The sequence below is a fragment of the Anser anser genome, assembly GCF_964211835.1.
Source record: "Anser anser genome assembly, chromosome: 4".
Lineage (NCBI taxonomy): Eukaryota > Metazoa > Chordata > Aves > Anseriformes > Anatidae > Anser > Anser anser.
In genome coordinates, this window is record NC_139724.1 from 25,655,034 (window position 1) to 25,671,303 (window position 16,270).

At 40.7% G+C, this 16,270-nt stretch overlaps 1 protein-coding gene across 6 annotated transcripts in view; it reads right to left on the reverse strand.

Annotated features, from left to right (window-relative positions):
• GALNT7 (polypeptide N-acetylgalactosaminyltransferase 7) overlaps positions 1-16,270 on the reverse strand; it is a 71,962-nt gene that overhangs the window by 25,434 nt on the left and 30,258 nt on the right. For all 6 annotated transcript variants that reach the window (XM_083835060.1, XM_083835061.1, XM_083835059.1 and 3 more), the window contains exon 2: positions 14,966-15,423. In XM_083835060.1, the coding sequence (XP_083691186.1) occupies positions 14,966-15,423 (458 nt within the window). The remainder of the gene's footprint in view (positions 1-14,965; positions 15,424-16,270) is intronic.

Consider the following 16,270-nt stretch of genomic DNA (forward strand, 5'->3'; position numbering starts at 1 on the left):
CTTCAGCAAGATTGCCCATATCCACACAAGACAGCATCAAACTTTCTGACTGTGTATTCCCTAAACAACGTCACTGCCTTTGAATCCTGTTCCTGCTGTTGAAGTTATACAGGCAGCAGCCTATATCACAAGAACTGAAGACAATACTCTGGGCAAAGGACATGCAAGTGAATGAACATAATGGCATAATCATCCTTTTACTTTTTCCACTCATTACATTTTTCCCTCCACATACTGCAGAGCTTTCCCACACAAAGTGTCTGGAAGAACTCATGTCTTTTTTTCCTGAGGGATTACAGATGATTTAGTGGCAAGCAACACAAGTATTTCAGCCACACTTTTCAGCATTCATTAAATCACATTTATCAACAATGCATTTATTTTGCAATTGTTGTGTTTGCTTCCCCAGCTGCAGCCCTAAATGAGACTATTCAGTCTCCCTAATTACAAGCAGTCCAGGTATTTCTACACCTTGATGTTTTCCTATCTGATCACTAGCCCCCTTTTCCAAATACAATATACTTCCTATCACAGAATCCGAAGATGTAGACTCAGATTTCAATGGGCAGAAGACAAGTAAAGCAAGTAAAGTCTCTATCAAAGAGAATCTGACTTTTTCAAAGATACCCATTTATGTATTAAGAAATTATTCTTTACAAATGGAAACTTTGAAACTTATGGATGCACAAACTTCCATAGTTATATTTCTCAATATACATTAAAAAGCTTATTAAATGCAAAGAAACATTCCTGTGTTTGGAAAGAAATTACCTTAATCACCAGAAATCACCAGGTTTTCTGAAACTAAATTAAGTTATACATGGAAAGAACTCATCTAACTGGTCTGTAGATATTTAAACAGCATTTATTTGGTCAAGAAGGAATTTTTTCACTTATTGCCTGGTAACAGCATTGATGCATAGTCCTCTTCCACCAGAAGAAAGAAAAACTGAAGCTGATAGAAACAGACTATCCATTTTGTTCCTGAGGGAAATGAAAATTACTGAATCAAACCACTCTATAGCTAAGAACTATCTGATCAGGCCTTTCCTCCCTCAGTCAGGCTTGATGTAAGCAATCTCTACAGCAGCATGATCTCTAGAAGTATGATTTACTGTCTAAAAGCCTCCCTCTCGATTGTTTTTATGCCTGAAGTACCTGCAGCTCATCATATTTATAAGGTACCAATACACAGGTGCTAGACTTATTTTTTTTTTCTTTTTATGGATCAGGCCACTAATGCATTTCTTCCACAAACTCCTCTCAGAGATTTCAGCTGATTACAAGTCGCAATACTTCAATCTCTAGCACAAGCATTTAAGCTGTCGACAACTTATTTAGCTATTTGTAGAGATAAAATGGAGAGGCTGGCTAGGTGTGTTAAGTCAGCTGTTTAAAGAAAGATTTTCTGTTGTGCATTTAACAGCAGGTTAATAACAGAACATTTTGCCTTGAAGAAGAAGGCAGTATCTGGTGCTGCGGACTGGCATCTTTGGAAGTTTCAGTTGGAAACTTTTCTGCTTTCCAATTAAAAAGACAGACAGCCATGACGTTCCAGACTGCCTTCAACAAACAAAAGAAACAAAGCAAATGCTGCAACAAACCAAAATCTTGTGTGTGCTTGTTTTTCCCACTTCCTGTAGTGTAAGTAAATAATATTTAGGAACAAAATGGTTAAAAGCATAAGAATGAAAGACAGTAAGTAATTTAGCATATTTAAAAAACAAACCTATTACAAAAATTGAATTGAATACCACATCTGTGAGCAATTTATAAACTTTTTTGATCTGTATTTAATATATTTTTAAAACATAAAAGCAGAGATCTAGTTTTTTTTTTTCTAACAACCCAACTTAATCTCGCCAAATCTGTCAGCACATTTTACTTTTTAAACTTAAAAAATCACGTGTTGCTAAATATACAATTTGTAAGCCATAAAAACACTACATTTGTGCTTCTAAATCATACTTTTAGTTTTCTGCAGAGACTTGATTTCACTTACTGGACAGTCAACATACCAACTCATCAGGCCCCTGAACGTAACAGACTGTAGTAATTTGCAAGTGCAATCTTGTCTCTTACATTGCTCTGGGAAGCAGAATTTTGAAACATAGTGGTTGCTTTAGGTATAAGCAGTTAATGTATATTTTAATCTGTCTGGCAATTTTCCCAAGATATGTGATTGTTGTTCGATTATTTGAATGGCAAACCCGAAATCCTCTGCTCCCGTTTGTCCAGTCCCACGGGGAAGGCAGCTGCGGAGAACCTTTTTGTGGAGCAGCAGTGACATCCAGTGGTTGGCAAACCAAACACCAACCAACTATACATGCACTTTCCTTGTGTTTGAAGCTGAGTTTTACAGTATTAATCTACCTGTGAATTTTAGACACCAGGAAGGGGAAGTAAAAAGCCTACACTTCCGAGCTCATACTTCTGGTTTAAAAGATAGGGGCAAGTAGGTACGGGCATCCAGGCAAAAGCTGCAGCTTTTAAAATCTGGCACGGGGCAGACTCAAAGTACAAAAAGATCTGTGACAAAGAGGATCTAAGTTGTTTGAGCCTCTAGCTTCCTCCTCTGGGTGCTCTGTCCTGCCCACACACTGCTCGGAGCAGCCTCTGTCCTGCACGGTGCCTGTTCAGACGAGGCCTGCAGGACAACTGTGGCAATAAGCTGCGAACCAGGATAGCAAACATCAGCTCGCCTACAAAAAATATTTTGAATTCTTACTGGTAGAGCTGAGAGGACACCACACTGCAGCAGACATGCAGAAGTGAGACCAGAGCATCCTTAAGCTGGTGTTGCCACTAGACACTTCACACCACTTTGTCTGACCCCTGTGAAGAGCTCTGGCATGGAGCAAGAGGAGGCAGAAGCATACACATCCGTGAAGGACTGGCAACACTGTTCCTCAGTAACGTTGCAGGGAGGAGCAGCTCTCTTTGCCTCCTTTCTTGAGGGAGCTCATAGGTGAAAGGAATCAACACCTTCAGACCAGCCCACAAGTGAAAGCTTCCTGTCCCCAAGCAAGCACCAGCAGTACTGAGCAGAACCACGGGCTGACTAATCGCTGGAAGGAGAAGAAACCTTTTGAAAGATACAGCTGTGACCTAATGGAGAAACAGAGTGAGTAATGTTTCTTCTGACTACCAGCCCATATACTTACCATACAAATTATTCCCACTCCCTTCTCCATGGCCGCAGGGGAACAGTACTACCCAGCATCCCTGCCCCTCTACCACAGGAGAGGTGGTGGACCAGCCTCAGCAGAGGAGGACTACTTTTCTGGGGAACTCCTCTGTACAAGCAGCTGGAGATCTGGTCTGGAGCACCCCTTGGCTCGAGGAAATTTAGTGCTTAGTGCTCTGTTTATTGGCTTGCTCTTGCTGATGTCCCTCAGCCCCACAGAAGTGACCACGTGTGGGTGCATGGCCCAAGGACTGGATGAATCCTACAGCCTCCCTGGCAGCAACCACCACAGTCACAGACATAGGCTCAAATTTCCCCAGTCTAAAAAAAAAAAGCCCAGGCTATTTGCTGCTTCTCCTGGAAGAGTACTCCAACCATCAAGCAAAAAATATAAGCAGCAAATGATGACAGCACCCTGACAGCAATTTAAGTGTTAGTCTCAATCATATAGCTACTTAAAGGATAATTTGAGATCTTGAGCTAACTGAATTTCCTGTTATCCTGAATTCCTCAGTTTCTTAGCACGCAAGCATCTCAACTCCAGAAAAAAGCAAGCGTGTGGCCACAGCCAGCTCTCCTCCCTGTTACTGTCATGCTCGGGTCAGCTGCTTAAAGTACACCTGCATTTACCAAAGGCACGCTGGGCCCCGATCTGGCTGTGTCTAATTTCAAAGCACCGTGCCTGTGTGCTTGGCCCAGAAGGCTGCAGCACAGGTTTCTCCAGGGCAGCGCTCCTGTAACTGCCCCAGGAGCCAACTCCTACGGCATTCGAGACACTGTTTCTGCTGAGCCCTGAGTGAGTGAAGAGCTGAAGGTCTCAATTTAGCATTTGTATTAACAAATCAACCTGAAATTGTGATTAACTTTGAAGTTCTAGTCTCTCTTTTGCATGAATATAAAATACAATTTAAAATTATGAACAGCTTTAAGTTGCATTTCATGTTGAAAAATGTGTGCGATTCACAGTGATATCAATTATCACCAACTACTAATTGTTTGATAATGCATGCATTTGTTTCTTTGAGCAGCTGTAGCACTAGCAGAGCCTAAGAGGAAGTCAGGAGCTGTTCCCATTTGCAGCTTCCTTTTCTCATAAGCCCCATTCTTATCTTATAAGGACACAGGCGCCCAGCAGACAGCATGCTGTTTACATAGCTTAATTCTGAATTCGGGGCTGCACACTGTTTAAATCATCAATTTATTATGACTACTGCAGTAAACTGCATCTACCCCCTAGGAAGATGGATGAGAGCTTCTTTCACAAAGCACCTTCCAACAGTTTACTCATCTATACAGCTGCCAATACCAAGGTCCTCGCCGAGCCGTGCTACTTGAGTGCCTGCAAGTCTGAGGCATCAACGCCTCTGTCTGGCACAGACAGAAGCAGATTACAGAACTCTGCATTTATTTGCTAAGGTATAACTAAGTAAATCTACTGTTAATATTGTATTTATTACCTCTGAATCATTACAGGGTATTTTTATGCATTATCAACATGAATATAAACTTAGATAACTTACAAAACAGGGGTTCTAGGAAAGAAGTGAACAGACACCCCAAGAAGGACAGTTTGCTCAGCTGGGTATTTTTCTTTTTGCTTTCAGCAGACAGTAGCAAAACCGCTCTTACACGCTATTTAACAGCTTAAACCTATGCCAAAGCAGCATTTCCTATTTTTGTAATAGCTACGGGCTTTGTCTGCTTCCATTCCTGAAGCAGCCTGCAAAGCTATATGACTGAATTTAGTTGCACATGCCCCTGGAAGCACAAGCTGCACTTCCTATCATACCTCTTAGGGCACCACGACCCAAATTCAAAACAAGGTTTGTAGAGACCCAACATTACTGCTAAAAGGAAAGTCTAAAGAATAAACCTTGCTTTTTTTTTTTTTTTTTTTTAAATCACAAGAGTCTTGCCCATGGTCTTATTTTCACTGAAAAAGTTTAAGCAATAAACACACTAGTGCAGGAGAGCCAGAGGGCAGAAACAAATTCCCTTCCCCGGGGGAGGCTGCCTTGCAGACACAGGGAGCCAAATCCTTTCCCCCACAGCTCCTGTTTTGTGTTGTGCCCAAAGATGTCCTCGGCCTGTTCTTCTCGTGATATGAGACAGATCATTTTCACCTTCCAAGTTAGAGCCGCTGGGTTTTATGGCATTGTAGCTCTGCAGCATCTCCTTGGTTTAAAATAGCACAGTATTTCCCCATGTTTCTCAAGTCCTCTGCAGAACAGTGCACTACCACAGAGAGAAGACAGACAGGGCAAACTGATCATCAGACACCTGAAGACAATGTTTCTGTGGGTAAGTTACACAAAAACTGTTCTTCTGCCCTATACTTTGCTCTCCCCTCTGCAGCAGCTAGCACTGTTTTGTCAGAAAATACTGCAAAGAAGCCACAACTCCCTGTATATGGCAATTCTCATCATTTCTCTGCTTGGGTTTGCACTACTTTAGGAAGTTGCAGCTTGATGCATTTGCCAACGCACGGCTTAAAAGAATGCAGGCTGTGACAGGTGTTTCCTAATATAATAAACTAAATGGCGAGAAGAAGCCTGGGGCTCAGTCCCAAGGAAATACGTTATTTCTGCCATGTCTTGCTCATCAGATATCAAACCCCAATGTTCCTGTCTGGGCTCAGTTGGGCTGAATTATAACTTATATCACACCAGTTTATTTAAAATGCTTTAACATGAAATTCTGATTAGCAGGAACAAGACAGAGCATAAGCAGTTCAATTATTATTTCAGCTTTGCATTCAGATTACAACTCCTTTGACAGAGTGCTTCCTCCATTTGCCCCAAAATGTTTATGATCCAAGGCTGCACTTGGATGGTTACATATACAACTGAACAAAACCTCTCATCCTTTCCTCTGCTTCCTCCTCCAAACTCAAGGTTTAAGGCAGAATTTGAATATGCACCAGGTATATATGTTGTACACCATATATATATGCTATATATATTTATTTGAATAAGAGGTTCTGTTCAGAGCTCAGTCTTCTCACTTAGATGTACACACACACAGAAGTAACAGACAACACACCTGGTGTTTCTGTCAACTTCTTTGTGCTCTTAGGGTGAGCTATTTCTCTGCTGAAACCTAAAACTTGAAATGCTAGTAGCTGGCATTGAAGAAACACTGGATCCATTCTTACTCTAGTTTTCACTACTGGGACCTGTTAACAAAATGTTAACAGAAAACGCTTATTTCTGCTTAAGTCCAATGACTGAAGTTCATCTTTCCTGACCACAGAGATGCTCTGACAATACATCCTCAACTACGTTTTAAACACATTTTTTTCTCCCCAGGAACCTTACCAAGAGCAAGGCAGCTGGTGCCCTGCCATGGACACACTGGCCTTCTTCACTTAGTCTGACCACTGGGGTTCACCTGATTCTCAGCAAGGCACACAAAGGTTTATGTGCATACTGCAAAACTAGTTTTCTTGGCCACAGAAGAGTTATGGTGGACTATGTAATGCCTGAAGAAAAGATTGTTCCCAAGGTACCATGTGAAATGAGACCAAGTCCCTAATGCTCCATTTCCATTGACACTGATACCAACAGTAATTACTGAAAGCTTATTTCATATAAGAGTATCAAATATGTAATTTGCACAGTACTATAATTAAGCTACTAATCACATTCCTGAAGAAAGCAGGCTCTACTCCAGAGCTTTTCTATTCAATCTGCTTAGCTATGACAAGATTCACTGGACAGCTAAACACTATAAAAGATATTAAATTCATGTTACTCACTCAGAGTAAAAAGGGCATCCTTTTCTAACAAGCAGCCAAGATTCATTTGCGCTATCATGTGCCTTGAGTAATTGTTTATAACTAAAGATTTTGTTATTTTTTCAACTCAAGTAAGCACTAAAAGCTTGCTATACGATTTGATATTTTTAACAGCACTTGGACCAGCTAAAGTGTCCAAGGCATCATCATCAAACTAGGATAGGAAACTGTCTTTACTAAGTAACAGTTTTGTTTCAATAACATACAGCTTTGTATGTGAGAATTCTTATGTTAACTCAAGGCTTTATTTTTGGAAAGAATTCCCTCCTCTGCTTGTACTAAAATTAATAGTAAAAATATAAATAAATAACATGAACACCTTTCAAAACTACATTTATGATTTTACAAACAAGTCAATTCTTACTCACTCTGTTATGACCATTAAAAAACTTTTATAAAATGTTGAGAGTTGCAAAAACAGTTGTCCAAAAACACATTTCTGTACACACAGAGCATGGTACTCAAGCAAGGAAGAGTTACTTTTTCATTTTTTTCAACAAAAACTTATCACCAGTTCTTTTTGATGTAAAAAGATGATCCAGGACAACAGATCCAATTATTCAAGTATGTGTTTTATGGCCCAGGAGGCATGCCCTGTAACAGCAATAACGTCATTAAAAAGGAAAGTAAAAATTGGATAATCCATGGAATGAAAAAACACTTTAAAATATTTATTTTGCTACGATCAGACTGACAGATGTGTGTGGGTAATGCACTTGAGATTCTGGCTCACAGTGGTGAACAGACAGCAGTTATCTGTTATAATACTGAAATAAAAATTCAGTAAGAGATTAATTTGTCTCTTGTCATAAACATTCACAAAGAGTCATAATGCTTTCTCTCCCAGTCAAACTACTCAGGGTAAAATTCCTGTAGCATTTGTCAAAAGAGGCTGTCAAAAAAATCAAGCATAAATAGAATCACAAGACTAAAACCCTCTGGGTCAGTAAGAATAATTTTTAAGCAAGTCTTCTATGGGTAGGATAACAACAGCATACAAAGTCTGAGCAAAGCATGTTGAGCAGGGATCCTTTCTTACAGACAACACGGTTAATTATGCTGGCATAAAATCTGATCAACAGTAAGAACAACCCTGGCTTTAGGGCTCCAAAGTAACCTAAGTTAGTTAACAGGGAGTTTCACAGAGCATCACTTACAAAATAGTTCAAGAGAGTGCTTCTTGACCTAAATCTTAACCCAAAGTGCAATGAGCTTGACCTCAGCCCAGCTGAGCTCTCCATATAACAGCATGGAGGGAGTTATTCTGCTGTGGAAATGAACTTGATAAAGAAAAACCTGCATTGCTTCTCAGTGTTTCTGAGAGAAAAGAAACTGCAAAGAGAGACTGCTGCAACTAACACATTGTAGACGTATATTTTTTTGTAGAAACACTGAATGCAGGTTCTTTGGAACAACTAACATTGTTTTAGTAGCGTATAACCAGGTAAACCTCTTGAAATGAGCCACACACCATATGGCCTCTTCTCAGAGCTCCACATTTCACTCATCAGTAGTTTTGTCCATACGGCAGTTTTCTCTCCTTTTTCAACTCTCTTTCATAGAGAAGCCACTATTTAAACATTTCCTGGCATCTGCCAGAAGAAAATCAGAATTTCAGGTGTTACAACTTTGCCAAAAAGGCCCAGGTCTCTGAGAACAACCTCCTCAAGACACGGGAACAGCCCATTCCTACACAAATGGCTCAGCAGAAAGCCTGCCTGGCTGGCCCAGGAGCTCCTGATGGAGCTTGGATGCAAAAATCAAGAGCAGGGCCCGGCTGCCTAGAAGGAGTACAGAAAAAAAAACAAACGCTCAAGCACATGCAGAGAGAAAGAAGAAAGGCAAAGCTCTGGTGGAGCTGAAATCAGTGAGATGGTAAGAGAAATGAGAAGGGCTTACAGACAAGAGGTTTACCACTGAGTGGTGTGTGACTCGTGTCAATAGACATCAAAAATATTGAGGTACTCAGCACCTTATTTCCCCTGTCTTTATTGTCAAGGCCTGCAGCCACACCTCACCAGTCCCTTTGTCTAGAGGCAAAGACTACAGAAGTGAAGGAATATGCACCACAGAGGTAAGCCGACCACTTTGCTGGATATATGACAGCAAACTGCACAAACACAGGGCAAGCCCATGGGACTGGGTGGGCTGCACTAGAGGTGCTGAGGGAACTCGTAATGTCGTTGTGAGAAAATTCATCACAGAATTCGTGCAAGCAAACAGAAATTTGCAGCAACAGGTATTCAGTTGGGCTTTTGCCCACAGCTCCAAATGTCACAGCCCCTTTGGCCAGTACTGTGTCTGCTTTGTCCTTCCTATCTGTGGCTATACCACAGAATAAAAGAAAAAAGATTTGAAGAAACGCTGTAGAAGCCTGGCTCAGGGACTCATTCAGCATCTCATACCTCAGTCATGAGGTATTGGGAGCCCTGTTCTAATCATGGCCACAACATGCTGAAGGTCCAGTGCCAAATAAGTGTCCTTGTTAACACCTCCTCTTGAAAAGGGGAGCTATAAAGGAAGGGAGCAGGTTTATTAAAGTGTCTTCAGGTAGCATGAAGCTTTTTCAATGACACCATGCTAGAAGCCGAGAATATTTACCACTAATCATAATAAGTAAATAAAAGTCTAGGAAGGAACTACAAAAGGTAGCATGAATAAAAATGAGATGCTGCTAGCAGTGAGAATGACATTCTTTAAATAAACTGGGTGGTATCCAAAATGAAAACAGAAATGAGCACAAATTCAGGCAAACTGAACGTAAGTAGTAAGATAGATGGAGGAAAAAAAAAAGCATAAGAAATAGCTTACTTCAGTATGAAAGCTGCTATTGAATTCTTTTTCATTTTTTTTTTTTTCAAACACCACAAGTAGGATGCCTGCCAGAAAGTCTGTTGGTCTGATAAATGATCAAAATGAAAAGAGACCACTTCAGAAGCAGGAAAACTAAATTAAGTATTTCCATTGAACTCTTTAACAGTGACCAACATCAGATACCCATGGAAAAAAACAAAAACAAAAAAGCAGGTCAAGTATACAGTGATACTTCCCAGTACATGCTCCTATCTTCAGCTACCTAAAGCTTAAGGACTTTGTAATTTGGAAATAATGGATGATATCTGTAGGATAGCTTTTGCTGGATTTTTTTCTCTGAATAGCCTAACTGCTTTTTTCTTTCTTTTTATTTTTTTTTGATAAACCCAGTATTTCCAGATGAATGCAACATAAACTGACTAACTATTATGGTGTATAACTACTGCTGACACCAGCCTTGATTTCAAGCAAACAGAAGTAGGAAAATCTGACACCATTTTTTACAAAAGGGCCCCGGGGATCTAAAGAATAGCTGACTACTAAGTCCGACTCCAGTGTTGAATAGAAGCTAATAATAAAGAACCAAATTAGTAAGTCATAGGCACAGCTCTTGTGGAAGAAAGCCATGCTGCAGAAACATATTACAATCTTTTAAAGGAATCAAAAAGTATGTGGACACGAGTGAGTCTGCTAATAGAGTAACTGAACTTCCAAAGTCTTTGACGAGGTTCTTTGGTTTCTTTTCAAGCAAAGTTCTTCAGCAAAGTACGTCAAGATAAGACAGAACATCCTTTTAGATTAATAACTGCTTAAGGAGGAGGAATGAACACTGAAGGAAGTTTGCAGCTGTAGGAGCCTAAGCATCTGTGCTGGGATCCAAGCTGTCCACCTCCTCTTCCAGGTCATTACTGGGCAATAAAAAAGAAACAAACCTTGGCAGTCTCAATTGAAATGACTATAAAAAGCTGCAGAAGAATTCAAGGACACTACCCAGGCAATGAATTGGTAGGAGAGCCCACTGCAAGTGCAAGTGAGTGCACACCAAGTGTAAGAACAGGCACAGTGCAAACAGCACTTGGGGACAGTCTCCAAACTTGTTTTTGCCACTCGAAACCTTGGAGCCAAACACGGACAGCTTTTTGAGCATTTTAGCACACATACTGCTTACTTCAGCCTGGAAAAAGACTTTGTCTCAGTGTGTACTGAATTCTAGGAGTTCAAACACACTTAAAAGACAAGTCAGAGCACAGAAAAAGGTCCACAAAGTATGACGATCCTGCTGCAATTTTTGGCTCAAGAACCCCTTGCCCACTGGTTAGCAGGAATGGAAGTTACTCCATTATTTTATGCTTTCTCCCAAGCATATGTTATTAAACAGACCTAGAGAAGACAGACCTTTGGTCAAACCCAGAACATTTGGATTAAATTAAAACAAAAACAAAACAAAACAAACTCTGGACAAGTGGATCTGGGTGCTGGAAACAAAATTCTCTTCAGATTTTTCTTTGAGAGGACCCACCTTGTACCTAACAAAGTTTGTCCCCAACATAGGTCCATTTTCTATTTCCCTAGCATGGTGTGTTTATCTTGAATCCAAAATCATCCAGAAACTTTATCTTTCTGTTTTTATTCAGCTTTATCTCTGTGCATACTCCTGATCACAAAAATATCCTGGGAGTAAATAAATTAATTACCTTATTCCCTAAAGCTAAAATTAGTTTAACTAGAGTTCTACTAGGAAGCAGGACAAAATGTAAAACTGAGTATAAAGGCTCTTAAAAGGCTGCACCTATCAGAATTAAAATAAATAAATAAATAAATAAATAAATAATCCAAACTTGGCAAAAATCACAAAGTTTTAAGAAAAAGGTTTTCTTCCAGCATTTGCATAGAGGTTTTAGAAAGGACCTGCTAAGCCTGCCCCCACTTCTTTGCAACCAGAAGTAAAATGGAACACAAGTATTGCTCCACCTAAACCCAGCTGATGGTTCCCCTGGCCCTCCTGCAGAGTGCTGAACGGCTGAAGTGAGATAATGCTGTATTTGAAACTTTGTACACAGACATTTCAGTATCCCCATACATTCTTGGTTCCATTTAACCGAACCTGTGACTTTTATGCCAACAGAAGTGTTTGCCTTCAACCTCAAAACAGCCTGGTTACAATACACCAGGCTGCAATACACATGTACTAGCTAAAGGAACATTTTCAGATGTACCCGACAAACCGCATCAACACACCATCCAATATTATTTCTCTCTACAGGGGGCAGCAAGAGGCTTTTTATGGCAGCCGAGACAGCCCACAGTCACCAACAAAGTTCCTGCTGAATCAATAACAGCAGCTGGCAAATCACCTTGGCCACGTATGTGTCTGACTCGAAAGACAAATCTAACTGTAGCAGGACTGAATCCCCCTTCACAGGCACTTCTTCCCTCTTCCCCTTTCAGCAGGGACAAGCCTCAAGGCTGCATGGCTTTTTAGCTGAGAGAGTCAGTTCTTGCAGTGCTATTTCACTCCTGCCAACACCACCTGGGGAAGCACTTGGTGTACTTCCCTGAACCAACCTGACTGCTGAGGGTAACGCTGAAGAATTTTTATGCCTCAAGGAAAAGGCAGAGGTGAGGCCTACCTGGATTTGAACATCTCTGAACGAATAACTCAGTCTTTGCCTGAAAGACCTACCTCAATTAGCAATGCTGGCAAGCAAAAAAAGGTTGATTATACTGTTCTTCAGTAGGATTATGCTGAATGCTGACCAGCCTTACCAACCAAAATAACTTACTAAAGAGATCAGTAGGATGAAAAGGGGAAGGAAAATAAATGGTAAAATAATTTATCCAACAGGCCATCTGCTACCTTTTGCTGCATTTCTTCCCAGTAGCAGGGGAATGAACAAGAAAGAAAATACAATGATACCTGAAAGCAGCACCAGCCAATCCTACATTGCTTTCCCTCTCTCCTGCCTTTCCCAGGAAACACATTGAAGCGATAAACATTTAAACTATTCAGAATAATTGCAAGAGTCCTGGATATTCATTATATAAAATAACTTATATCAAGTTGCCTGAAAGATATGTTTTATTAACGTTTTTTGTGCTGTTTTGTTTGCTCGTATAGGATATTAAACAGTAAAACTTAACTTTGATTTGATCTGCTGGCTTTGACCTCCATGGAAGACTTATCTGCAAGTGAGCTTGGAGGAAACTCTTTTAAATTTCTGATCTGATCGTGGCTGTCTCTTCTGTTCCTCAAAGCATTTAGGTCTTCTTAGGGAACTTCTATCTTTATTACAGTAGTAAAGATAAACTCTGAGATTCGAGGTGGGGAACTACCTGGCAGACATGTAGTCTCTCTGATGCTTTTCACCTCGGGGGAAAACAGGCAGGAGCTCTGCTGCCAAAGACATGGTCAGTAGCCTGGGCAGAGGCGGCCTGGTCCCACCTTCATCGGACATGTCATCGGACATGCTGCCATTTCTGCTTGGCTGTCTGGGCAGAGCAGAGAGCTCCCACCTCCATCCTCCCGCTCTCCTGAGGAAAGGCAGGGCCAAAATGAACTCTGCTAACACGAACTCTTGACTCCGAGCAGCTTCACTCTGCTCAGTTCACCACCGCACCTGGTGGGGAAACCGTTTTTCTTTGCAAGTTTCTGTAGTCCTGTTGCCTCTTACAAAAAGGGCCTCAGTGGCTGCCAACCCCACAGCAGAAGCAGCAGTGCTTAGGGAACGGCCACCTGGAAGGAAATGCTGGCCCAAACAGGTTATCTGGAGCATTTCCTCCCCTTCAGAAAATCTCTTCAGCACAGAAGCCCAACTGCTGACTGCAGTGAAGAAATAAAATTAAAGTGAACTTCAAGATAGCGAACCTTTCCCTGCCACTAGCAGCTGACAGACTCATTTCTCTCCTCCAGCTTCAGGCAGGTGGAAATCTTTAGTAAGTCACTCAGGGAACATGGCACGAAGAAAGAGAGGCGCTGTACTCTATGCACTTCAGTCATTTTAACAAATGCACAGCGGCCAGTAAATTCATGCAGCAATGCTTGCACAAGCATGAGTCAGACTCACAGCTGGCCAGCTGTCTCCCACCTCATGTCGTGGAAAAACACCCTTTTTATGAAAGGCCATGGCACAGTCCCAGTGAGCAACCGGTGACCAACCAAAGAGATCAGCTGCCGCAGCTGGAAGCCTGCAATGCTGAGGTGGGCACCAAACCCCAGGACTGGCAGAGCCCCCCTCTCTGCTGGGGAGGAGAGGAGAGAGAAAACAGGCAGTACCTCATTTCATATACCCTCCTATCCGATGCAAAAAAGCTAAAAGATACCAGTCAATCAGTGTGCTCACAGAGCTCTCCTTAGCTGATATTTAACACATAAAATAATATTAAATGCAGATTAACCTGAAAGCAAATTTGACTCCAGCATTTAGCAAAGACAAGAAGAGACTGTTTAAACCTGTTAGTAACCATACACAGAGCAAATACTAATACCTCCCCAGAATCCCCCTCACATCAAAGTAGGCACATCCCAGGCAAGTGGTTTTTTTTTTGTTTTGTTTTTTTTTCCCCTAAGATTACTTCCTTCTTTATGATAAATGCAGTAAGTAGTGTAGGTAGAAGATTAATCTGCTGTCAGCTCCAAAATCCAAACTCCAGTATGGCAGATCTATACTCCTGTTAATGCAGGTAACTAAGCAGAGTTATTTAAAGGGAACAATATTACTTTGTTTTTTTTTTTTTTTTTTAAAGCATTGGCACGAAACCATAACTAAATAAACCATACTATAAGAACTTATGCATGAAATAATAATTAAAAAAAAAACAAAACCATTCTTAAAAGCAAATCTTAAGTTATGGATTATAAAGAGAACACACAACAAGGAAGACTGACTGGACGTGGAACATCTAAATATATGCAATTAGACACTAAAATGGATGACTTCAGAGACAAATCAATATAGATTAAGTGTTCGTGAAAGGAATAATTGGAACAGCATTAAGAATAACATATAGAAACATTTGGTACAGTTCAGCACATTTGCCTGTCAGGACAAGAAGTCTCACGTACTTGGCCTAATTAATAATATTATTTTAAGCATCAGTTAAGATCTATGGAAAGAAAATAATTAAACCTCATAAAAACAGAACTAAAAGAAAACAAAAAGTTTGCTTACTCTTCTTGACGCAAGTCATTAACGCTCCGATCTAGTGAAATCATATCACTTGCCACCATATTAAACCCAAATTCTTTAATGCTGGCTTGAATGGATTCTTTGTAATCTGGTCCTAAAACATAAGGCTTCGCTTCCTCTCCAGGGCCACCAACAACTCCGTGAGGCTCAGGCTCTTTGGGTTCAAAATTACCAAGGACTCCAGGTCGTAAAACAGGATCTCGGTATACAAATGTCTGAGGCTTAAATGTGAGATACTGCCTCTGGATGACATTTTGCTGATTGTTATCACCAACACCATGCTGATTTAGTTCATTTTTGGCCTTATTTTTCCTTCGAATTGATTCCAAGTCCACTTCCACGCCTTCAACATGAGGCCAAGGTACCACAGGTTTGAATTTCTCATTTCCTAGTCCACGTTCTCCTTTGTTTGGTATGGGTCTGTTGGCTTCTTTGTCATCCTATATATACACAGAGAAACAGCAGGAGATCATATAAATGTATTACTTTTATTTTTCTTCCCCCCACCCCCCCTCCCCAAATCCAGTACCTTGGGCACTGAGAGTTGATACTATATGTATGTTAAGCAAAAATGGAGAAATCTCTGTTCGTTCAGGGGCTGAATGAACACTTGTCATTAAAGCTAGCAGTTGCTGGAGAGCATCACTGGACACTGTCCACACTTACCTGAACAAGTGGTCCTGGAAAAGGCCTAATGTTCTTCACACCCCAAAACTTGTTCAGCAATTTTACAGCACCCTCCCAGAGAAACGTGAAATTCACACAGATTTCGAAACCTTCTTGGCATTTTCAGTGTTCAGCAAGGTCCATGGGGTAGGACAAGGGTAATTTTGAAAGAAACTTGGCAGAAAGGTTCTGAGTGGCTGGGTGTGAAGTCTCTGGAGTACAACAGCCCCACCCACGAACACGTTCCAAAAAATACAGTCACTGCTTTCCCTAGTACTTCTGTCCAATGGGACAATGGGGAAACATTGCTGAAAGTCCAGATTTCCTGGTAAAATTATCTATTTGTAAATGGGATAGATGTTCTCTGTGGAATTCAGTGTCACCTAAAAATGCATGCATTTTGGCAAGATCTCACTATCTGTTCACAAATACAGGATCAAAATAATAATAATAATAATAATAATAATAATAATAATAATAATAATAATAATAATAAAATAGATCAGAAGGGTGTCACCAATTCCAACCTGCTAGAGGCAGGTCTAACTCCAAAGATCAGGCTACTCAAAGACGTGTCCAGTCAGACTCTGAAAACATCCAATATCTCTGGACAGCCTCTTC